Source organism: Leopardus geoffroyi, chromosome B3 (assembly GCF_018350155.1).
Source record: "Leopardus geoffroyi isolate Oge1 chromosome B3, O.geoffroyi_Oge1_pat1.0, whole genome shotgun sequence".
Classification (NCBI taxonomy): Eukaryota; Metazoa; Chordata; class Mammalia; order Carnivora; family Felidae; genus Leopardus; species Leopardus geoffroyi.
In genome coordinates, this window is record NC_059337.1 from 98,130,181 (window position 1) to 98,156,903 (window position 26,723).

At 36.7% G+C, this 26,723-nt stretch overlaps 1 protein-coding gene across 3 annotated transcripts in view; it reads right to left on the minus strand.

Moving 5' to 3' along the window:
* Positions 1-26,723, minus strand: part of SOS2 (SOS Ras/Rho guanine nucleotide exchange factor 2) — a 96,151-nt gene that overhangs the window by 35,257 nt on the left and 34,171 nt on the right. For 2 of the 3 annotated variants that reach the window (XM_045450916.1, XM_045450914.1), the window contains exons 6-9: positions 26,156-26,299; positions 23,168-23,278; positions 18,806-18,904; positions 318-445 (exon numbers count right to left, since the gene is read on the minus strand). In XM_045450916.1, the coding sequence (XP_045306872.1) occupies positions 318-445; positions 18,806-18,904; positions 23,168-23,278; positions 26,156-26,299 (482 nt within the window). The remainder of the gene's footprint in view (positions 1-317; positions 446-18,805; positions 18,905-23,167; positions 23,279-26,155; positions 26,300-26,723) is intronic. The other variant, XM_045450915.1, reaches the window with a different exon arrangement.

Genomic DNA, 26,723 nt, shown 5'->3' on the forward strand with positions numbered 1-26,723 from the left:
GGGAGAGAGGGAGAGAGTGAGAGAATCTCAAACAGGTTCCATACCCAGTGCAGAGCCCATCACAGGGCTTGATTCCAGGACCCTGAGACCATGACCTGAGCCAAAATCAAGAGCCGGACGCTCAAGTGACTGAGGCACCCAGGAGCTCCTGACAATGCCAATTTTAAACTCAAAGACCAAAAGAAAAACGTAAAACAAAAGTATAACTTTCAAGAATGCAATTATCACTACGAATAAGACTTCTTTTAAAAAATTAGGCATCAGATCTATAAATGAAGTATGCAGAAGCATTCATATTTTCAACAGTTTGGAATTACCCAGGTCGGCGTCTAGGTGAATACTGCTTGTAAATTCGGTCCATACTACCTTGGAGATTCATAAGAGCAGTAATAGCTTGGTTCAAACATTCTCTGTCCTCCTGCTCTTCACTACATGCTTTCAATTGCTAAAAAAAACAAACAAATATTAAACCTGCATTGTTCAATTCTTTCTTTTCTTATAGTTAGAGGAAAGAGCAACAAAAATTATTAACTCTAAATGAATTTTAAATATGCTTAATAATATGCTTAATATATGCTTAATAAAACCAGTTATACTTTTATTTCATTACATACCTGATCTCTCCAAACCAACTCTCTTTCTACATACGTAAATATAATACACATATAAAGTACTACTGCCAGAGCAATCAGAAAAAGCAGCAAGTGTGAAAAACATTTGGACATTTTCCAGATACATAAAAATAGTTTGAAATATGCAAAACATGAGGCTTACAGGTTGCTTTTGTTAGTAACTATAAGATAACCACATAAGTTATTTCATATTCTTGAATGATTAACTTCTTATGTTTCAGAAATGTCTAAAAGCTTGCATATCTTTGTTATATAACATAATCAAGTATACAAAATTAAGCAACCCAATCCATCATAAACTTTTCCGCAAACAGCATCTTTGAGATTCAACTGGTATCTTTTACAACATAAAATTCAACCACTGTAGTAAATATCAAGAAACCATGAAAGCCAATATTCTATCTCATTAACACTTAGAAATAAGGTTTATAAATTTTTAACAACTCTGGCTTTATTGGACTTATCCAACATTTCTCTTGTATCTCACTCTCAAAATGAAAGAAAATTTACCTTGTAATAAATAATTCAGTTTGGATGATGATCCAATGTTTTTGTTTTTTTTTTTTGAAGAAAGAGCACAAGCAGAGGAGACACAGAGAGAGAGAGAGAGAAGGAGAAGGATACGGAGAGAAAGAGAGAGAGAGAGAGAGAGAGAGAGAGAGAATCCTAAGCAAGCTCCACACTCAGCATGGAGCCTGACATGGGGCTCAATCCCACAACCGTGGGATCATGAACTCAGCTGAAATCAAGCGTCAGACATTCACCTGACTGAGCCACCCAGGCACCCCTCCAACATTTCAATTTGTTTGACAAAAGAAGTCAAAGTGGAGCATTATGTAGATATTATATACAGATTATATAGATACAAAAATACATTTATGCAAGAACAAATATGGAAAACTTATAATCACTTCTTTCAGAAAATTTTTAAAAATTTAAACATATTTCATGATTTTAAACTACCTTACTAGAAATTTTGTGATAAATTTTCCTGATATTCCAAGAACAGTCTGAAAACCATTCAATAATGATCCCCTTTCCTCAGCAAGGAACTGAATAAATATTGTTTGAGTGCTAGGTCATTACCTTTTTTAAGTTTATTTATTTTTTAGTAATCTCTATACCCAACATGGGGCTCAAACTCATGACCCTGAGGTCAAGAGCTGCACGTTCTTCTGACTGAGCCAGCCAGGCTTTCCTAGGTCCATTACCTTTCATTTATATATCCTAAAAATTATTCTCCAGAACACAGAACCATCTGTGGCATGTTTTGAGATACATGTAGAAGTCTTATTACCAAAAGATCAGCAATATAAATACTTGAAGAGACTATCATTAGAAATAAAGCCTTAATTTCTAGATTAAGAAATAAGAAATTGAGAGGATGAAAGTAAAAGAGGCAAAATACCAAAGAAATTGGAAAAGGATCAGGGCTTGGTCATTCGGACTTCTAAAGGTGAAACATTACTAGCCAAATCACTTACTTTGCTGCTTTAAAGATTTCTTGCAAAAAGATTCTTCTCAGCTCTACTCTAAGACATTTCCTTAGTAAATATGGGTATTGATGATATAAAATGCTTACAGTTTTTTTCTTACTGCTTCTGTCAATCCAAATTTCAAATTATCTCTAACAATGACAGTCTACCAAAATGAGAGCTGCTCTTCTATTTAGGTGTATGAGGATACTATTTCTACAGTCTACTTAGTCTTCAGGCTGCTCAAACTCATCTATATAAATGGCCATGTCATTTCTAAATATCCATGTTATAATTACAGGCTGTCAAGGAGCAGGAAAAAAAGGATATTTCAAGGATATTTCAGGGTATTTAAAGCATAGGATTTCCTAGTGATCAAAGTACATAAAGCAGTGGCTCTGTTTGCCATAATCTTAGTTCACCAATTTGCTAAACATTTCCTGAACTTTAATTAAGATCAGTGAGATTTAATAAACATCAAATAAATACCCAAGCTATCTATAGACATTTGAAAGAATGTATTCTAAACATCTTACGGCAACTTAGAAATGACCATACTGAACTACTTACAAATAAGCCAAGCTCTTTCACATCTCTATGGCTTTCTATAGGGTTTCTCTGCTCCTCCTTATCCACCTGGCAAATTAGCCTCTGGGCAGCTCAAATGCCTCTTCTCTATGAAACTCTTCCTTTTTCTCCCTCCTTATATTCTCTTAAAATAATATCAAATTTATAAAAAATTTATGAAAACAATACAAATAATTCCTGTATAATAGGAGTAACCAACTTTTAACATTTTGCTACATATGCTTCCTTATTCTGTGTGAGGGTATGTGCACCATTTTACCCCTGAACTATTTGAGAGTAGTGTGTGATGCTATCCTTTCAGTTCCTTGCTGAGGAAGGAGAACCGCTGCTAGTTTTGAGATGGTTTTTGGAATGCAAGGAAAACTTAAGAGATACACAAATTACTCTCAAATACTATCATTCCCCTTCATTCCTTTAATATGCCAGCAGTGCATCTTATAGCAAAGATACTCTTCTATGGTAGTGACTGACTTCAGGAGATGTAACATTCATGAAGTTCTATTATCTAATTTTGTGCATATCCAATTTTGTCAATGTCCTGATAATCCTTAGAGTAATTTTCTCTCCAATACAGGATGCAGTCAGGTTTCTACTGGCTCTCTCTTTTTTCCAGTTTTATTAAGATATAATTGACATACAGCACTACCTAAGTTTACCATGCACAACATGATTTGATTTACACATATTGTGATTTACTGCCACTCTTAATTTGCAAAAGCTCCTCAGCATTTACCTTTCATTGCTCCCCAAAATAAATTACACATCAGAGTAGGATAAAAATCCCTATATCCCCAAAGCCCATATTAATTTTTTTCTTACTTCCCTAGACATTGTTACTCCTGCCTCAGCAATTCCACAGTACTACTTCTTAGACACTTAATTACATTTACTTGTTGTAATTATTTGTTTAATGTTTATTTTCTTCACTAAGCCATGAATTCCTTAAACCCTGGGATATGTTTTATTTACTTTTATGTTTATTTATGTTTTGAGAGAGCGAGTGAAAGACAGAGTGTGTGTGCTCAAGCAGGGGAGGGGCAGAAGGAGAGGGAGAAAGAAGTCCCAAGCAGGCTCTGTGCTGACAGTGCAGAGCTTGACACAGGGCTCAAACTCATGAACAGTGAGATCATGGCCAGAGCTGAAACCAACAGTCAGACACTGAACCAACTGGGCCACCCAGGAGCCCCTATTCATTTTTAGTATACTACATGGTAGATATCCAAAGGTAATTAGAGTGAATGACTACTGTATAAATACTTATAATTTTGTTAAATGTTTAGACAAATAACATCAATACACATTTACTTAGTTCTTACTCTATGCATGCTCTTTTATGCATTACCTTACTTAATCTTTGGTACAACTCTGTAAGACAGGCTCTATGATTATACATATTACAAATGAAGAAACCAAGGTACAGAAAGGTTAAGTAATTCACCCAAGATGAACAGCAGAGTGCATTCAAACCCAGAAATTCCGATTCCAGGGTTCATGTTTTTTGCTGTGCACTACACTCACTGCCTATCTACAATGATGCAGACACTATGCAAAACACTGGTTTCTGCCTAAATCTGGTGACCATGAGTTGACGGGGACCCCCTCAATGTTAAAACAAACTGGATAATTACACAGTTTAAGAAATAAAATGAAGTTGGTGTGCTTTGGAAAAGAGGTCAAGGAGAGAAATGCCCTTTCAATATATGCCTAAACTAAGCACTAAAGTGGAAATGATCTTTCATTAAGATGTAGTATCTTATTGGGAATACAAGCTGGCACAGCCACTCTGGAAAACAGTATGGAGGTTCCTCAATAAACTAAAAATAGAACTACCCTACAACCCAGCAATTGCACTACTAGGCAGTTATCCATGGGATACAGGTGTGCTGTTTCAAAGGGACACATGCACCCCCATGTTTATAGCAGCACTATCAACAATAGCCAAAGAATGGAAAGAGCCCAAAAATGTCCATCGATGGGTGAATGGATAAAGAAAATGTGGTATATATATACAATGGAGTATTACCTGACAATCAAAAAGAATGAAATCTTGCCATTTGCAACTACGTGGATGGAACTGGAGGGTATTACGCTAAGTGAAATTAGTCAGAGAAAGACAAAAATCATATGACTTCATATGACTACAAAAACAGGGAGGAGGACAAAACAGAAGAGACTCACAAATATGGAGAAGAAACTGATGGTTACTGGAGGGGTTGTGGGAGGGGGGATGGGCTAAATGGGTAAGAGGCATTAAGGAATCTACTCCTGAAATCACTGTTTCACTAAGTGCTAACTAATTTGGATGTAAATTTTAAAAAACAAAAAATAAAATTTTTTAAAAAGATGTAATATCTTATGAACTTGACTAAAGAATATATTCCTTGCTTACTTGATAATCATTATTCTCCTTACTTGTCTATAAGTATATCCCGAGATTTTACACACCATGTTTTTTCTTTATGAGACTTCTTGAAATATTTATCATGATTCTCTTGAATTCCTATAAAAATGCTGTATCTACTATGGATGTCTGTGTGCCTGAAGGTAAATTATAATAAATTATAAATTTGTTTCTAATTCATTATACTGGGAATGCAGTCTTGGTGTGAAATAATATATGTGATCAATTCTTTTTTTGTAATAATAAAGTTCTCTCAACATTTTCATAAAAATAGTGTTTTAGTAATTTGGTGAGAATTCAACTCATTAAAACCTATCACTTTTCTTTATATGCTTTGAAAAAAAATGCATTATCTTCCTTAGGATGTCCTTGAATCATGTGTCAGCACTGAAAGAATACTAATTATGTAGCAAAATATTTCTTGTAGTCTTTTTCAATAGATAGAACATTTCTCTTAATAGAGATTATCTCAAGGTCTTAATGTTATAATACACTCACACACAGGAACACAAAGCCAGTGACAAAGCAAATGTTACATAATCTTAAGAATTAGTGAACCTAGGTGAAGGGAGCACACTATACTATTTTTGCACCTCTTCTCTGTTTTTCAAAGTAAAAAAGTATTTCCTAAAGAAACTCAATCGTCTCATATCGAAATATTGTCTTCTCTTTCCCAATGAGCCTCATTAGAATTATTACTAATAGGTCTTCCTGTTAAACTTTAAATTAAATTAAGAAGGATTACGTTCTCTTGACAGGAGACTTTTTATTCTTTCCACGACTAAATTTCCAAGGAATGACCAGAGAAGCAAAGAATGTTACTTGGCCTTGAACACATCAATTGTGAAGTGAGACCAGATAAGTTCTTACCAACAGAAGAATAAACATAGAATATGCTAGAAAATAACAAAGTTACTTATAAACCAGGAAATGAATTATTTTTTTCTTGTTCCTCTTACATAAGGATTGAATTATGTATTAAGAAAAAAATCTATAATTTATCTGAGGAAAAAAATTAAAAAATGAAAGTAGTTTGTCATCAACCTCAGAAAGATTAAATTTGAAAAGAACCAAAAAGAAATATATTACCTATAAGATGAACTTTAAAGTACTGCTACGAATAACAATAATATAACAATTTACTGTAAGGTAATTTCAAGTAAACTATATGTGATATACTGTAATTTCTCCTTATGTAGTCATTTTTCTATTTTGTTTATCATAAATTCTGGTTCTGGGAAATAAAAGTTTAATAATATTTATTTTTTAAATTTTTTTAATGTTTATTTTTGAGACAGAGAGAGACAGAGCATGAGCAGGGGAGGGGCAGAGAGAGAGGGAGACACAGAATGTGAAGCAGGCTCCAGGCTCTGAGCTGTCAGCACAGAGCCCGACACGGGGCTCGAACTCACGAACTATGAGATCATGACCCAAGCCGAAGTCGGATGCTTAACCGACTGAGCCACCCAGGCGCCCCAAAAGTTGAATAATATTTAAATGCTATGTCCACAAATAAATATTCCTTGGTATATGACTGAAGCAAATACTTCAGATTAAAACAGGTTTAAAACTGCTCAAGGATTGTGCTTTCTATTCCCTAAGGAATGTGACAGCCTTAAGTTACACTGGCCTAGCTTTCTTTCTTATGGTTCTCTTCCCAAAGTAAGCTTAACATGAAATGAAATTTCATTTGGATGAGTACTTGAGCCAAACAATATCACAAAAAGGCAATCTACAGAATGGAAGAAAATATTTGCATCTGATATATATGATAAAGTACTAATATCCATAATATATAAAGAACTCCTATAACACAACAACAAAAATGTAAACCCCCCCCCCAAATAGCAAAGGATTTAAATAGGTATTTATCACAAGAAGATACACAAATGACTAACAAGCATATGAAGAGATGCTCACCATTACTAATCATTAGGGAAATGCAAATCAAAACCATAATGAGATACCACCTCACATTCATTAGGACAGCTATTATAAAAAACCAAAATTACAGGGGCACCTGGGTGCCTCAGTCGGTTAAATGTCTGACTTCAGCTCAGGTCATGATCTCATGGTTAGTGAGTTCAAGCCCCACATCAAGCTCTGTGCTGATAGCTCAGAGCCTGGAGCCTGCTTCAGACTCTGTGTCTCTGTCTCTCTGTGCCCCTCCCCGCCATGCTCTCTCTCAAAAACTAATAAACATTTAAAAAATACAGACAATATCAAGTGTTGATGAGGATGTGGAGAAACTGGAATGCTTGTGCATGGCTGATGGAGATGTAAAATGGTATAGTGCTATGGGATAAAGTACAGCGATTCTTCAAAAAATTAAAAATAGAATTACCATCTGATTTAGTGATTCCATTTCTGGGTATATATCTCAAAGAACTGAAAACAGACTCTTGAGGAGATATCTGTGTACCCATATTCACAGCAGCATTATTTAGAATAGCCAAAGAATAGAAGTTACCTAAATGTCCAGTCACACAATGGCTCCATAACAACATACTTAGCATACTTAAAATGGTTAAGATGGTAAGTTTCATGTTATGTATATTTTACCGTAATTACAAACAATTTTATGTTTTAAAGAACCAACAGTATCAGGGGCACCTAAGTGACTTAGTTGAATGACTCTTGATTTCAGTTCAGGTCCTGATCTCACAGTTCATGAGACTGAGCCCCATGTCGACTGAGCCCCACATTGGGCTCTGTGCTGACAGTGCAGAACATACTCGGGATTCTTTCTCTCCTCCTCTCTCTCTGCCTCTCCCCAACTCATGTCATCTTCTCTCTCTCAAAATAAACAGCAAAAAAAGAAAAAAAAACAATAGTATCACAGTCAGAAAAGATTTAAGAGTAAAAAGTAGTTTCTCATCTGCTCATGTGATAATCCATTTAGCTTGTGTTTAGAATTACTCCTTATTTCAGTGTTTTTCAAACTGCCTGTCATAATCCATTAGTGGATCACCACCAGTTTTTAAAAGAAACAGAACAGAATATAAACAGACACAGCACGAAATGTTAAGTAGCATTTCATGAAAGTTTTTGTTTCATATGTTTGTGTGTGTACACATACGTACATATACACTGATCTGATGTTAAATGCATTTCGCATTGTGGATCACTCCCACTATATAACATAAAGAATGATTCTCACAGGACAATAAATGCTAATAACTGGACCACATTCTACAATATTTGGGCCCTTGTGATCCCACTAATTGAATCGTAGGCTTAGCAAGAATCAGTGTATGTTTCCAAATATGTTTATGCAAGTTGTGCCTATATCGTAATTATGTAATTCAATTACTCACTACATAAGTCAAAGAAATAGGAGTGTAAAAGGAGATATTTATATGAAAACTCAAATAATTTTAAAGGCAAGCTCCTTTAAAAAGGTATAAGGAAAATGACATAAAAATTTTGGAAAAATTATGAAAACCTAGGTTTTTGCACTCAGATTGTTTTACAAACATCTTCAAGTTCATGTACCATCTAAAAGAAATGGAAAATAGAGGGGCGCCTGGGTGGTTCAGCTGGTTAAGTGACAGACTCTTTGTTTCAGCTTAGGTAATAATCTCACAGTTTGTGAGTTCAAGTCCTACATTGGGCTCTGTTTTGACTGTGCTGACAGGGCAGAGGCTGCTTGGGATTCTCTGTCTCCCTCTCTCTGCCCACCCCTCCACCTTTCTCTTTTTTTCTCAAAATAAATAAACTTAAACATGCATTATAAAACATAAACGGAAAATAGAAATCACAGAAGATAATTTTTGTGATATAAGATTCACAGTCAAAGAAAAGATTTTATCCTAAGTCAACAGATTAGCACATAAATACATACAAATGTTGATCTATAGGGGTTTTGTGTGTGTTTATGAGAATGAAATGTATATAATATTCAAAATGACTTTTTTTTAAATATATGAAATTTATTGTCAAATTGGTTTCCATACAACACCCAGTGCTCATCCCAAAAGGTGCCCTCCTCAATACCCATCACCCACCCTCCCCTCCCTCCCACCCCCCCCATCAACCCTCAGTTTGTTCTCAGTTTTTGACAGTCTCTCATGCTTTGGCTCTCTCCCACTCTAACCTCTTTTTTTTCTTTTTTTTCCTTCCCCTCCCCCATGGGTTTCTGTTAAGTTTCTCAGGATCCACATAAGAGTGAAACCATATGGTATCTGTCTTTGTCTGTATGGCTTATTTCACTTAGCATCACACTCTCCAGTTCCATCCACGTTGCTACAAAAGGCCATATTTCATTCTTTCTCATTGCCACGTAGTATTCCATTGTGTATATAAACCACAATTTCTTTATCCATTCATCAGTTGATGGACATTTAGGCTCTTTCCATAATTTGGCTATTGTTGAGAGTGCTGCTATGAACATTGGGGTACAAGTGCCCCTATGCATCAGTACTCCTGTATCCCTTGGATAAATTCCTAGCAGTGCTATTGCTGGGTCATAGGGTAGGTCTATTTTTAATTTTCTGAGGAACGTCCACACTGCTTTCCAGAGCGGCTGCACCAATTTGCATTCCCACCAACAGTGCAAGAGGGTTCCCGTTTCTCCACATCCTCTCCAGCATCTATAGTCTCCTGATTTGTTCATTTTGGCCACTCTGACTGGCGTGAGGTGATACCTGAGTGTGGTTTTGATTTGTATTTCCCTGATGAGGAGCGACGCTGAACATCTTTTCATGTGCCTGTTGGCCATCCGGATGTCTTCTTTAGAGAAGTGTCTATTCATGTTTTCTGCCCATTTCTTCACTGGGTTATTTGTTTTTCGGGTGTGGAGTTTGGTGAGCTCTTTATAGATTTTGGATACTAGCCCTTTGTCCGATATGTCATTTGCAAATATCTTTTCCCATTCCGTTGGTTGCCTTTTAGTTTTGTTGGTTGTTTCCTTTGCTGTGCAGAAGCTTTTTATCTTCATAAGGTCCCAGTAATTCACTTTTGCTTTTAATTCCCTTGCCTTTGGGGATGTGTCGAGTAAGAGATTGCTACGGCTGAGGTCAGAGAGGTCTTTTCCTGCTTTCTCCTCTAAGGTTTTGATGGTTTCCTGTCTCACATTCAGGTCCTTTATCCATTTTGAGTTTATTTTTGTGAATGGTGTGAGAAAGTGGTCTAGTTTCAACCTTCTGCATGTTGCTGTCCAGTTCTCCCAGCACCATTTGTTAAAGAGGCTGTCTTTTTTCCATTGGATGTTCTTTCCTGCTTTGTCAAAGATGAGTTGGCCATACGTTTGTGGGTCTAGTTCTGGGGTTTCTATTCTATTCCATTGGTCTATGTGTCTGTTTTTGTGCCAATACCATGCTGTCTTGATGATGACCGCTTTGTAGTAGAGGCTAAAGTCTGGGATTGTGATGCCTCCTGCTTTGGTCTTCTTCTTCAAAATTCCTTTGGCTATTCGGGGCCTTTTGTGGTTCCATATGAATTTTAGGATTGCTTGTTCTAGTTTCGAGAAGAATGCTGGTGCAATTTTGATTGGGATTGCATTGAATGTGTAGATAGCTTTGGGTAGTATTGACATTTTGACAATATTTATTTTTCCAATCCATGAGCAGGGAATGTCTTTCCATTTCTTTAAATCTTCTTCAATTACCTTCATAAGCTTTCTATAGTTTTCAGCATACAGATCCTTTACATGTTTGGTTAGATTTATTCCTAGGTATTTTATGCTTCTTGGTGCAATTGTGAATGGGATCAGTTTATTTGTCTTTCTGTTGCTTCATTGTTAGTGTATAAGAATGCAACTGATTTCTGTACATTGATTTTGTATCCTGCAACTTTGCTGAATTCATGTATCAATTCTAGCAGACTTTTGGTGGAGTCTATCGGATTTTCCATGTATAATATCATGTCATCTGCAAAAAGCGAAAGCTTGACTTCATCTTTGCCAATTTTGATGCCTTTGATTTCCTTTTGTTGTCTGATTGCCGATGCTAGAACTTCCAGCACTATGTTAAACAACAGCGGTGAGAGTGGGCATCCCTGTCGTGTTCCTGATCTCAGGGAAAAAGCTCTCAGTTTTTCCCCGTTGAGGATGATGTTAGCTGTGGGCTTTTCATAAATGGCTTTTATGATCTTTAAGTATGTTCCTTCTATCCCGACTTTCTCAAGGGTTTTTATTAAGAAAGGGTGCTGGATTTTGTCAAAGGCCTTTTCTGCATCGATTGACAGGATCATATGGTTCTTCTCTTTTTTTTTGTTAATATGATGTATCACGTTGATTGATTTGTGAATGTTGAACCAGCCCTGCATCCCAGGAATGAATCCCACTTGATCATGGTGAATAATTCTTTTTATATGCCGTTGAATTCGATTTGCTAGTATCTTATTGAGAATTTTTGCATCCATATTCATCAGGGATATTGGCCGGTAGTTCTCTTTTTTTACTGGGTCTCTGTCTGGTTTAGGAATCAAAGTAATACTGGCTTCATAGAATGAGTCTGGAAGTTTTCCTTCCCTTTCTATTTCTTGGAATAGCTTGAGAAGGATAGGTATTATCTCTGCTTTAAACGTCTGGTAGAACTCCCCTGGGAAGCCATCTGGTCCTGGACTCTTATTTGTTGGGAGATTTTTGATAACCGATTCAATTTCTTCGCTGGTTATGGGTCTGTTCAAGCTTTCTATTTCCTCCTGAGTTTTGGAAGAGTGTGGGTGTTCAGGAATTTGTCCATTTCTTCCAGGTTGTCCAATTTGTTGGCATATAATTTTTCATAGTATTCCCTGATAATTGTTTGTATCTCTGAGGAATTGGTTGTAAAATTCCATTTTCATTCATGATTTTATCTATTTGGGTCATCTCCCTTTTCTTTTTGAGAAGCCTGGCTAGAGGTTTGTCAATTTTGTTTATTTTTTCAAAAAACCAACTCTTGGTTTCGTTGATCTGCTCTACAGTTTTTTTAGACTCTATATTGTTTATTTCTGCTCTGATCTTTATTATTTCTCTTCTTCTGCTGGGTTTAGGCTGCCTTTGCTGCTCTGCTTCTATTTCCTTTAGGTGTGCTGTTAGATTTTGTATTTGGGATTTTTCTTGTTTCTGGAGATAGGCCTGGATTGCAATGTATTTTCCTCTCAGGACTGCCTTCGCTGCGTCCCAAAGCGTTTGGATTGTTGTATTTTCATTTTCGTTTGTTTCCATATATTTTTTAATTTCTTCTCTAATTGCCTGGTTGACCCACTCATTCGTTAGTAGGGTGTTCTTTAACCTCCATGCTTTTGGAGGTTTTCCAGACTTTTTTCTGTGGTTGATTTCAAGCTTCATAGCATTGTGGTCTGAAAGTATGCATGGTATAATTTCAATTCTGGCAAACTTATGAAGGGCTGTTTTGTGCCCCAGTATATGATCTATCTTCGAGAATGTTCCATGTGCACTCGAGAAGAAAGTATATTCTGTTGCTTTGGGATGCAGAGTTCTAAATATATCTGTCAGGTCCATCTGATCCAATGTCTCATTCAGGGCCCTTGTTTCTTTATTGATCGTGTGTCTAGATGATCTATCCATTTCTGTAAGTGGGGTGTTAAAGTCCCCTGCAATTACCACATTCTTATCAATACGGTTGCTTATGTTTATGAGTAGTTGTTTTATATATTTGGGGGCTCCGGTATTCGGTGCATAGACATTTATAATTGTTAGCTCTTCCTGATGGATAGACCCTGTAACTATTATATAATGTCCTTCTTCATCTCTTGTTACAGCCTTTAATTTAAAGTCTAGTTTGTCTGATATAAGTATGGCTACTCCAGCTTTCTTTTGGCTTCCAGTAGCATGATAAATAGTTCTCCATCCCCTCACTCTCAATCTAAAGGTGTCCTCAGGTCTAAAATGAGTCTCTTGTAGACAGCAAATAGATGGGTCTTGTTTTTTTATCCATTCTGATACCCTATGTCTTTTGGTTGGCGCATTTAATCCATTTACATTCAGTGTTATTATAGAAAGATACGGGTTTAGAGTCATTGTGATGTCTGTATGTTTTATGCTTGTAGTGATGTCTCTGGTACTTTGTCTCACAGGGTCCCCCTTAGGATCTCTTGTAGGGCTGGTTTAGTGGTGACAAATTCCTTCAGTTTTTGTTTGTTTGGGAAGACCTTTATCTCTCCTTCTATTCTAAATGACAGACTTGCTGGATAAAGGATTCTCGGCTGCATATTTTTTCTGTCTAGCACACTGAAAATCTCGTGCCAATTCTTTCTGGCCTGCCAAGTTTCAAAAGAGAGATCCGTCACGAGTCTTATAGGTCTCCCTTTATATGTGAGGGCACGTTTACCCCTTGCTGCTTTCAGAATTTTCTCTTTATCCTTGTATTTTGCCAGTTTCACTATGATATGTCGTGCAGAAGATCGATTCAAGTTCCGTCTGAAGGGAGTTCTCTGTGCCTCTTGGATTTCAATGCCTTTTTCCTTCCCCAGTTCAGGGAAGTTCTCAGCTATTATTTCTTCAAGTACCCCTTCAGCACCTTTCCCTCTCTCTTCCTCCTCTGGGATACCAATTATGCATATATTATTTCTTTTTAGTGTATCACTTAGTTCTCTAATTTTCCCCTCATACTCCTGGATTTATCTCTCTTTCTCTCAGCTTCCTCTTTTTCCATAACTTTATCTTCTAGTTCACCTATTCTCTCCTCTGCCTCTTCAAGCCGAGCTGTGGTCGTTTCCATTTTGTTTTGCATTTCATTTAAAGCGCTTTTCAGCTCCTCGTGACTGTTCCTTAGTCCCTTGATCTCTGTAGCAAGAGATTCTCTGCTGTCCTCTATACTGTTTTCAAGCCCGGCGATTAATTTTATGACTATTATTCTAAATTCACTTTCTGTTATATTATTTAAATCCTTTTTGATCAGCTCATTAGCTGTTGTTATTTCCTGGAGATTCTTCTGAGGGGAATTCTTCCGCTTGGTCATTTTGGATAGTCCCTGGCGTGGTGAGGACCTGCAGTGCACTTCCCCTGTGCTGTGGTGTATAACTGGAGTTGGTGGGCGGGGCCGCAGTCAATCCTGATGTCTGCCCGCAGCCCACCGCTGGGGCCACAGCCAGACTGGTGTGTGCCTTCTCTTCCCCTCTCCTAGGGGCGGGATTCACTGTGGGGTGGCGTGGCCCGTCTGGGCTACTTGCATACTGCCAGGCTTGTGGTGTTGGGGATCTGGCGTATTAGCTGGGGTGGGTAGGCAAGGTGCACGGGGGCAGGAGGGGCAGGCTTAGCTCGCTTCTCCTTAGGTGATCCACTTCAGGAGGGGCCCTGTGGCAGCGGGAGGGAGTCAGATCCGCTGCCGGAGGTTTGGCTCCTCCGCAGAGGCACAGAGTTGGGTGTTTGTGCGGAGCGAGCAAGTTCCCTGGCAGGAACTGGTTCTCTTTGGGATTTTGGCTGGCGGATGGGCGGGGGAGATGGCGCTGGCGAGAGCCTTTGTTCCCCGCCAAGCTGAGCTCTGTCGTCTGGGGGCTCAGCAGCTCTCCCTCCCTTTGTCCTCCAGCCTTCCCGCTTTCCGAGCAGAGCTGTTAACTTATGACCTCCCAGACGCTAAGTCGCGCTTGCTGTTGGAACACCGTCCGTCAGGCCCCTCCGCTTTTGCCAGCCAGACTCGGGGGCTCTGCCTGGCCGGCGAGCCGCCCCTCCGCCCCGGCTCCCTCCCGCCAGTCCGTGGAGCGCGCACCGCCTCGCCGCCTTTCCTACCCTCTTCCGTGGGCCTCTCGTCTGCGCTTGGCTCCGGAGACTCCGTTCTGCTAATCCTCTGGTGGTTTTCTGGGTTATTTAGGCAGGTGTAGGTGGAATCTAAGTGATCAGCAGGACGCGCGGTGAGCCCAGCATCCTCCTACGCCGCCATCTTCCATGGGGCTCCTCAAAATGACTTTTAATTAGCTGACCAACTTCAGTCCCAATTACGAGGACATGGAGTCCAGTGATTAACTGGTGGCAAAACAGCTACCAGGATCAGTCTCAAGATAAGTCAGGCCATCATTAATGATGCAGACATAGCTGTAAAATTAACCCTGAAGATTTTAATTTTTTTAAAATTTTTTTTTAACGTTTTTACTTATTTTTGAGACAGAAAGAGACAGAGCATGATCAGGGGAGGAGTAGAGACAGAGGGAGACACAGAATCTGAAGCAGGCTCCAGGCTCTTAGCTGTCAGCACAGAGGCCGACGCGGGGCTCGAACTCACAGACTGTGAGATCATGACCTGAGCCAAAGTCGGACGCCCAACCGACTGAGCCACCCAGGCACCCCTGAACATTTTAATTTTTTTAATGTTTTATTTATTTTTGAGAGAGAGTGAGAGTACAAATGGAGGAGGGACAGAGGGAGAAGGGACAGAGAATCCAAACTGGAGTCTGTGCTGACAGCAGTGAGCGCAACACAGGGTTTGAACCCACGAACTGTGAGATCGTGACCTGAGCCAAAGTCAGGCGCTCAAATGACTGAGCCACCCAGGTGCCCTAACCTTGAAGATTTTAAAAACCAATCATCCAGATAGGGGAAAAAAAAGTAAGCTTCAATTATAAAGTCAAACAAGGATTTTAAATATTGGCACATACTAGAAGGCAATTATAAGACTAATGATAGGACTTCCAATTAGACATGAACATTCTCCAAAAAATTTTAGAAATCTAAGTATATACCTAGGGCAGACAATATATTATTCATAATGAGGGCTGCAATTATTTTTATGAGCTCTTTAGAGATCCATTTGTCTCCACAGAGACATTCAGAATCAAGATGTTCACCTATTTGTGCTCAAAAACTTTAGCATCACACATTATGGGTAATAAGACTTCATAAAGAAGAATTCCTGAGGGGCACCTGGGTGGCTTGGTTAGTTGAGCATCAGACTCTTGGTTATAGCTCAGGTCATGATCTCGCTGTTCATGGGATAGAGCCCCACATGGGATCCCACATGGGATTCTCTCTCCCTCTCTCTGCACCTCCTTTGCTTACATGGTCTCTGTCACTTTCAAAATAAATCAATAAACTTTAAAAAAAAAAAGAATTTTTTTTTAATCTTTACTTATTTTTGAGAGAAAGAGAGACAGAGTGCAAGTGGGGGAGGAACAGAGAGAGAGGGAGACACAGAATCCGAAGCAGGCTCCAGGCTCTGAGCTGTCAGCACAGAGCCCGATGCAGAGCTCGATCTGGTGAACTGCAAGATCATGACCCGAGCCGAAGTCAGATGCCTAACCGACTGAGCCACCCAGGTGCCCCCAAAAAGAATTCTTGAGATAGCTTCTCATTAGAAATCACCAAATGAATTCCTTGCCTAGGTGCCTACAAGATACAGAGTTATTCTGGCTTTAATATTATTACTAAAGAGTTAGATGGAAAAAGTCTGAACAGGTTATCTAAAATAACAACTTGGTATCCTAAAGGAGATGTACAAAATACTTATGCAGAAAGATGCCTAGCTTCTAAAAAGTAATTTTAAATGTGGAAGGGGATGCCTGGATGGCTCAGTGGGCAAAACATCCGATTCCTGATTTCAGCTCAGGTCATGGTCTCAAGGTTTGTGAGACTGAGCCTCACACTGGGCTCTGCGACAGCCAGAGCCTGCTTGGGATTCCCTCTCTCTCTGCCCCTCCCCTGCTCACACACTCTCTCTCAAAGTAAATAAGTAAACTTCAAAAACTTTTTAAAAAAATGTTGCAGAAGAAAATTTTACTAAGCAAGATATTTTGAAATTACAAATGAAAAAGGGAACTAATCTGAAAGTAGACAAAAGTCCTAGATGTTAGCTGGAGTCAATGAAGATCAGTAGCTATGACATAGAGAAATTAGGATGTATGGTACCCTGAAAATATCTATCTCTCCACATGCTGACTTGGGTAACAGTCCTAAAGATCAAGTTAAAGTGCAAAAGGAACGTGGAGTAGAAAAAGAAACATACACTCACGAATTGTGATGCCTGTCTAAAGGCAGCAGATATTCTTTTGTAACTAAGTAGTAGTGCTTTAAAGGCTTCAAGGAATAAATAATGAGAAACCACCCGTATCTCATCAGTGAAACTATAACCCTTAGATTAAATATAGAATATACTCACTTTTAATTAATGCACAACAATAATAACAAATAGAAATATGGAATGCAAAGACAAGCCACAGGAGAGAAGATATTTAAAATGGCAAAAGACTACTCTCTCTGTCCCAAAAATAAATAAACGTTGAAAAAAAAAATTAAAAAAAAAAAAAAAAAGAAAAAAAAAAGGGGCGCCTGGGTGGCGCAGTCGGTTGAGCGTCCGACTTCAGCCAGGTCACGATCTCGCGGTCCGTGAGTTCGAGCCCCGCGTCAGGCTCTGGGCTGATGGCTCGGAGCCTGGAGCTGTTTCCGATTCTGTGTCTCCCTCTCTCTCTGCCCCTCCCCCGTTCATGCTCTGTCTCTCTCTGTCCCAAAAATAAATAAACGTTGAAAAAAAAAAAATTAAAAAAAAAATGGCAAAAGACTTCAATAAAACTACAATAGTTATCTAGAAGGCCAATAAACATATACTCAAGCTCATTAATAATCAAGGAAATATAAATTAAAAACACCAGATACCATTATAAATATACCAGATGACCATTAATTTAAAAGTCTGAAAATATGCATAAAGAGCAACATAAACACTCATGCATTCTCTTAAGAGTGTAAACTGTACAACCCACTTTGGAAAACTGCTTGGCATTATCTATTATATTTGAAAATATGCACATCTTATAACCAAGCAATTTCATCTTTTAGTATATACTCTAGAGAAATAAAATGCATGCACATATGTACCAAGAGATATGTACAAGAATGTACATATCAAGCGTTATCAGCAATAGCAAAACACTGTTCATCAGCTAGGAAAGGATAAATAAATTTGCAATTTATTCAAACAATGGAAGAAAAACTAGAAAATCATACAATATCAATAAATTTTACAAATATTACTTTAAGAGAAGATACAAGACACAAAATAATATATATAATATGAACTAATTTATATCAAGTTCAGAAACAGGCTATATATATTTTTAGTGATATCTATATATATATATATATATATATATATATATATATATATATATATGGTTAAACTGTAAAGAAAAGCATGTAAGTAAGTGCCATTCAAGTCGGCATTGTGGTTTACCTCTGGTGTGTTTATACATTCATTTATTATATAACTTGTTTATAGTTTACATTTTTCTACATGTAATATAATTTACTAAGTTTAATAAGTTTATACTTTATTTATTAGAACCTTTAACAATTCAATATATTTTTATGTTTACTGATCTTTAAAAAGAGTTCAAGTTTTACTGTAATTCTTTTTATATGTTGCTTGGGTTCTAGCTACGAGAGGAAGAATACTATACTGTATGGAAAAAAGAAGTGCTTTTTTAATAAGTTAAAATGATGGAAATTTAGACCAATGTTTTGCATTTTACTAATTAACGTAAGAGGCAAATCACTGTTATTGTGTGCCTTCAAAAATTAATGAAAAAGTAATCTCTATATTAGTACTTTGATATTCTGTATTACAAAATGACAGATAAAGACATATTTTCCTCTCTCTACCACTTGGAAACGATATGAAGACAAGAAACATAGGGTTTTATCCATGGAAAAGAAGGTAGACATTTAAGGTACTTTATTTTTATGAATAGAAAGTATGAAAAATAATATGACCAGAGTAAAACTAGTTCTTAAGCCTCATAAATGCAAGTACTTTCGGTTCAGGAAGACTTCATCTTACCTTTAATAATTCAAAATAGTGCCAACAATGATATACAGGCACCAGCATAAGGCGTGGAAGGACATAACGAACTGCCTCTTTAAAACCATCAGCAATGGACTGTAAAGTAAAAAGATGTAACAGTATATCTCTGGTATCAAGAATGTACAACAGCAGTGCCTAACACAAGTAACTTTTTATTTAAAGTTTATTTGTTTTGAGAGAGAGAGACAGAGCGCATGTGCAAGTGGGGACGGGGCAGAGAGAGAGAGAGGGAGAGAGAGTTCCAAACAGATCCATGTGGTCAGTGCAGAGCCCGACATGGGGCTCAAACTCAGGAACCATGAGATCATGACCTGAGCTGAAGTCAGATGCTTAACCGAATGAGCCACCAAGGTGCCCCTTAACACAAAAAACTTTTAAAGATATAAGATAACAGACTTAACCAAAACAATAATGGAAATCATGTTCTATATGGAAAGAGAAGTGCTATAAAATCAAGGGTTTTTTCCTCCTTTAAGTTATTAGATATATACATTTCTTCATCTCTTATACAGCCAAAATAAGTTTCACAATAGTCCTATACAACTTTTTTTCAAAAGTTTTGGCTTTCCCATACCCTAAAAGATTTTTGAAAGCTATGTATCCTCTTGCACATTTTTGTATCATCATTTGAAATATTTTAAGTGATTACAAAGGATGTATTTTTTGGAATGTTGCATACTGTAAACATGATTTAAATATGTTTCACCAAACAATGATTAAATAAACTTCAAATTTAGCTTATTTTATAAAAACATCTCTCATATAACAACATTGACAAAGCCGATCTTCATTGTCAAAATAAACAGCTAGATCAGACAATGTCTTCAAAAAGTCTTGGCTGCATTCTTCAACGTTTATTTATTTTTGGGACAGAGAGAGACAGAGCATGAACGGGGGAGGGGCAGAGAGAGAGGGCGACACAGAATCGGAAACAGGCTCCAGGCTCTGAGCCATCAGCCCAGAGCCTGACACGGGGCTCGAACTCACGGACCGCGACATCGTGACCTGGCTGAAGTCGGACGCTTAACCGACTGCGCCACCCAGGCGCCCCTTGGCTGCATTCTTAAGTTCAAATACATGTTAATGTCACAGTCTGAAGTACAGAAACCATCTGAAAGAATCTATAACTGCTTCTAACATAGTGCATCCAGGTATGAGAACATCACAAGCCTTCCCTCTCCATTATTTCAATGTCCAATGAAAGATGAGGTACTCTTCGGGGTGCCTGGGTGGCTCAGTCGGTTAAGTGTCCAACATCGGCTCAGGTCATGCTCTCGCAGTTTGTGAGTTCGAGCCCTGCGTTGGGATCTGCTGACAGCTCAGACTCTGGAGTCTGTTTCAAATTCTGTGTCTCCCTCTCTCTCTGCCCCTCTCCCTGCTCATGCTCTCTCTCTCAAAAATAAATAAACATTAAAAACTAAAAAAAAAAAAAGATGAGGTACTTTTCTTTTAGGAAGTTAATATTCACCCTTGTAACAAACATCTTACTTCTTAATCCTCGGATAGTTAGATACGACAAGACAGAGATATGACATGACATTTTAGCTACTGAGAATTTTTAACACAATTAAACCCACCTCCTGCTATTTGAAACCCTTTTGCTTTGTACTCAATGAATTCTCCTTCAAAAGCAAAAGTTTTGTGTTCTCCCTGGCTGGGACCCTGCAGGTGTTTATACTTTGGATCAATGCATAATGGGAAATTAAATATTGCTGGCAAGGGTAATGTGTAAGGAAAGTTGGAAGAGAAAATGCAAAAACACAAACAAGGTAGCAGGTAGGCTAGAAACTGATTCCCTGAAAGCTGTCTGTGCCCTTATATCACCTGAAAAATCTTAGTGAATAGCTAGGGTTAGGTATATCCCAGTTTTGAAAACTAATCGTCCACAGAATAAATGATTTTTTAAAATTTAGAAGGGATTTAAAAGTCACTCATATTGATTTTAAATGTCATTAAGGTTGACTTAAACTAGTATTTCTCAGGGCGCCTGGGTGGCGCAGTCGGTTAAGCGTCCGACTTCAGCCAGGTCACGATCTTGCGGTTCCGTGAGTTCGAGCCCCGCGTCGGGCTCTGGGCTGATGGTTCAGAGCCTGGAGCCTGTTTCCGATTCTGTGTCTCCCTCTCTCTCTGCCCCTCCCCCGTTCATGCTCTGTCTCTCTCTGTCCCAAAAATAAATAAACGTTGAAAAAAAAATTAAAAAACAAAACAAAACTAGTATTTCTCCTCATTAGATAAATATAGAAAACAGCAATAAAGGAGGAAAAAATCTCATATGATGCTTTTGAAAGTATCCTCATAGGCAAGGGGTGCCTGGGTGGTTCAGTTGGTTAAGTGTCCAACTCTTGACTTTGGCTCAAGTCATGATCTCAGGGTTCGTGAGATAGAGCTCCATCTAGGGCTCTGTGCTGAAAGCGTGGAGCCTGCTTGGGATTCTCTCTCTTTCTGCTCCTTCCCTACTCACTCTCTCGAAAAATAAAAATAAACTTTACCAAAAAAAAAAGTGAAAATATCCTCATAGACAAACACTGCCATAATTCTCATAAATTGTTCACTGAAGTTAAATTATAATTTGTTCAATGGACTTGTTAACATAAGATGCACAGTCAACTTACTTTCCTAAAGATTAATTTCTTTCACCATTCAATTAATGAAAGTGATGTCAATCACTCGATATATTTTCATATATTTTATATATAATGCTTTAACTGGAACCAAGATGAAACTTAAAATTAAGTCTACAAAGATCATCTATATTGTTAATTAGCACTGAAATGGCTACTAAAGCATATTCTCAAGTGCTAATGCAATGTATATTTATAGTGTAAGAACCATAAATCACACAAGCAAATGTTTGACTATGTAACATGTGCCAAATGTGCTTAGTGTATTCCCATTTGGTTTTTACAGTTTAAAACCATAAGAGATATACATTATGATCATTTCACAAATGAGCAAACAAAGTCTCAGAGATTAAGTGACATGCTCAAGATAACACAATTACTGGCCCAAAGCCAGAAGTTCTAACTCCAGAGCTCATGTTCTTAAAGTGTGCTATACATCTTCTAAACAAGTTTTTTTGTTTTCTGTTTTTCTTAACGAAGCATTACCTTCTCCACTTTACACTGAATGAGTCTTTTTAAAGTTAATACAGTACAAGTGAGTTTGGCCTGAAAAGGGTTTAATCTAAGTCTTTGAATTTCATTTCATATCTGCAGCAATAGCTTAAATAACTGGGTCCTAAACATTCAAATCGCACAGTAAGAACTCCTAACAAAATAGGAATGAAACAAGAAATGCAAAGATCTTACAGGCAGACTGTCCCATTTACATAATGTTTACTTTATGGCTTATATGAATATAGAATATTTAGCTTAAGAAAACTATTCCTTCATTGAAGTAAATTTTGAGAATTAGGTGTCATTTTTATTCCAAGTTGACAAATTACTCAGTGTTGAGTAGAAGTAGGAGACAATAAAGGGAATTCACACTGATGAAGGCAGAGGGATGGTAAGTTCAGTTTTGAACACATTATATTTGAATTGCTTGTGAGACATCCAAGTGAATTAGCTCAAAGGGCAGCTGGTTATATGAAAGTGTACAGTCGCACGCGCGCGCGCGCACACACACACACACACACACACACTGCTCCAAAAAGAGCAGTTTGAAAATACAGATAGGAAGTCATTAGCATATAGGCAACAGCTGAAGCAAAATGTACAGATAAACTTACCCAAGGAAAGCACAGAGGGGCAGAAAAGCAGGGGCTGATAACAGAAATTGGAAAACATCTACAATTAAGGAGACTAAGAAGAAATCAACGAAGTAAGATAAAAATTAGGACAAAGTATCAAGGGAGCCAAAAGGACAAGGAGGGGACTAACAAATACTACAGGCATAAATATGAAATAAAAATATCCACCGGACTTGGATATTGTATGGATATTACATGAGGATATTCTCCACTCTTTATGATTTCTGTTCTAGGGAATTCTCTACTCTTTATGATTTCTTATTCCTGTGGGGAGTAAGATCCTGAAATAGCTCTGCATATTAATCTCTATATCCCAGACCTAGAATGTGCCATATTCTTGTAGCAATCAGAATGTATAATAATATTCTAGAAAAGATTTCTACATTAAGGACAGACTGAAAGAACTCAAGACAAAAATAGAAGACAATCTAAAATAAGCTAACAGTGAACATATTTTGAAGTACTTGCAAATTATTTCCTTATGTGCTTTATGAAAAGATTCTAGAACTACAAATATTTGAAGGATAAGATGGTGAAATATTTCTTTAGTTACTTTATAAAAAAAATAACATTCAATTTAAGTTTACCTGAAAGTGTAGAGCCACTGCAGGTCTGGCCATCAACTTACTGAAATGTTCATTAAATTTTGGAGACAGAATATCCTGTGATAATGTTTCATAAGGATCAAATGCTTGCTCCTATTTTGTTTAAAAAGGAGAATGTGTCAGGTTTAAAAGAACATCTTTTCTACTAATACGGCACAGATTACTTAATGGCAAATTTTTATCAAGTCTTCAACTAAGTTTCAGAACTTTTTGCTTTCTACTTTTAAGGGGCAAACAATAACCAGGAAATTTTTTTAAATGTAAGTAATGATCTTGAGTGATAGATGCTGAGGTCTTAAAATAGGTGACTGAATCTGTGGTCAGAAGTTATCAAACTTAGTGCTTATGCACATTTATCCCCAGTAAATAGAGAGGATTTATTAGTAAAAGAAGGTTGGGATTTGAAATTTCAGCTAGGCTTACCTAGATTGAAATGAATTTATACTTAGGATACTTCCAAGGAAGCAAAATGTACCACTGTTTTATCCACTCCACACTTTTCAAAATTAGAAAAAGAAAGCAAAGACTAATATACAGTAAAATAACACAGCAGAAACTCCCCATATGTTGTACAATGTTTATATTTAAATACATTCCTATTATTTGATAATAATCAGTATCCTCAAAGTATAGAACTCAGAGATTTGTTTCATTTTTGTATTTTAAAAATATAGTACGTTTTTCAGAAAATAACAAATATTGGCGAGGATGCACAGAAACTAAAATCCGCATCCACTACCAGTGGGAATATAAAATGGTGTAGCCCCTGTGGAAAACAGCAAGTTCCTCAAAAAGCTAAACAAAAATTACCCTATGACCCAGCAATTCTACTACTGGATATGTACCCAAAAGAACTGAAAAAAGACTCAAACAGATACTTGTATGCCAATGTTCACTGCAGCAATATCCACTATAATCAAAAGATGGAAACACCAAAAGTGTCCATCATCAAATAAATGGATAAACAATACATGATATATACATACAATGGAATATTATTTAGTCATAGAAAGGGATGAGTTCTGATACATGTCATGATATGGTTGAACCCTGAAAACATGTTAAGTGAAATGAGCAGACACAAAAGAACAAATATTGTTATGATTCAGTATCTAGAATCAGCAAATTCACACAGACACAAAGTAGATAGATTAGAGGTTACCAGGGCTCAGGAGGGAGGGAAGATATAGGGAACTACTGCTTAATGAGTTCAGAGTTTCAGTCTGGGCTAATAAAAAAGTTTCGGAAAAAGATAGTGGTAATGGTCGTACAATATTGTGAATTTGATTAATGCCACTGAATTGTACACTTAAAAACGGTTAAAATGGCAAATTTTATGTTATATATATATATTTTTACTACAATAAAAAACAAAATAAAAATTAGAAAATACATGTTTTTGAATCATGATATCTTTAAGAGAACAGCAAGCAACCAGACTACAGATTAATATGCTAAGATATTATAATATAAAAACTTTCTAATAAGAACCAAGACTGAATATTTGGGTTAGGTATCAGTAACTGAATCTTTCTATACTATCAGTTTCATTATCTACAAAATGGATATAATAAAAGTAACGTATATTTTCAAAAATAGAGGCAGAGATTATAAAGTAAGAAAATCTTTTTACATGAAAACTAAAGAGAGCGCTTTTAAAACCCTGTTTTCCAAAAGCAATAAAAATGGCCAATGAGTATACAAAGATGTTCAACATGATTAGTTTAAAAATTAAAACAAATTGAAGAATGAGGCTCTTTTTTTTTCTTATTAGACTGACCAAAATGAATGGAATAACACCTGGACTTAGTGAAGGTGTGGGGAAAAAAGAGCCACATATACTAGAACTTACCTGTAAGTAAATTTGGCAAAATGTTTCCAAGTTCTAAAAATTTCCTAATCTTTAGTACTACAATTTCATTTCTAGGAATACATCCTAAAATAATTATTAGACTATGAAGACAATGTAGATACGTTTGTTACAGTACTGTTTACAATAACAAAAAATGGAAACAACTTACATGCTTATTAATAGTAAGGAATTAAAATATGTTATTGTGTCTCCATATAACATGTTACTAATTCAGACTTCAAAAACAGTATTGAAGGGAGAGTAGTGGGACTGGAGAAACAGGTGAAGGGGATGTGGGGCACAAACATCCAGTTATAATGGGAGCAAATCACAGAGATGAAAAGTATAGCACAGGGAATATAGTCAATAATATTACAATAATGTTGTATGGTGACAGATGGTTAACTACACATATAGCAGTGAACACTGTGTAATGTAAAGAATTGTTGAGTTTACACATAATCTAATGTAACATATGTCAACTAATCTTCAACTAATATATAAAACAATTATGTGTAAGTCTATTAACATGGAAAATGTTCATGATGTATTGAGAACAGCAGATTTTATAATAGTAACAGCCTATTTTTGTAAATAAATGAGTTTGTATGTACATATAGAAAAACATTTTTAAGGATTAAGTAATGTATGTTGTAAGGATAAGTTATCTCTGGGTGTTGCAAAATGGAGTGATTTTCATTTTATTTGCCTTTATTTTCCTGAGTATTTTTACAATGAACTACATTACTTTTATAATCATTTAAAAGACAAAATGATAAACTTCCTTTTCAATTTTTGGAAATTAAGACCAAGATCTACAAAAGCTAAATAGCTATGGTCAATAAAATTTATTTTCTTTCACCTTTAATGCACATGCCATTAAAAAAAATCCTAAATGCTACTACTCAACCAACTTTCACTATAAATAGCATCATAAATACACTATAAAAAGTGTCACTAAAAATATAGACAATTTAGTTTGCTACTGGCTAAACCTTAAGTATTGTTTTACAGTAGTCAGCAATATCCTCTAATTTTCACAGAGAATATCTTACTAAATTTCTTAATACACCATTTAGGACTTTAATGAGAATTATCAAGTAGTTTTATAAACTTACTTCTGCCAAATCTTCAAAACAGCTGCCAGCTAATGGATGAGGGCTGCTTTCATCAGTCATTTCAACTGTGTCTTCAATAAGACCTAGAAGTTTCACGGTCAATTCATGTATATCTGAAATGTTACTGAAAATCCTTTCAATATCCTGAAAAAAAGAAAAAGGTTAAGATATGTGAGGTTGAAATTCTGTTTAAAAATTATAAAATATAAGTACTATAAGTGTTAAGGGTGTATTTTCACTCAATGCATACTTATGTATTACAAGACATGATATATTCTATAACAAAGCAAAAGTTAATCATGAACACAGAAGTGAAATAAAAAACTTCTTGGATTACACATAGTAAATTCACTGTAAAATACAGACTGTAGATAGTTTTGTTTAATAATTCTAAAACTCATACTGTGGATGAATCTATGCATTCATAAAGAATCCTGGCATTTGAGCATTTTAAAATTGGTTAAGAGGCTAAAAATCTTGATTAAAGTCTTATAGAGCTGGTTAATGACAAAAGCTGGGATCAAAATGAAGGTCTGATTCCTAACCCAGATACAACCCAGTTTCACAA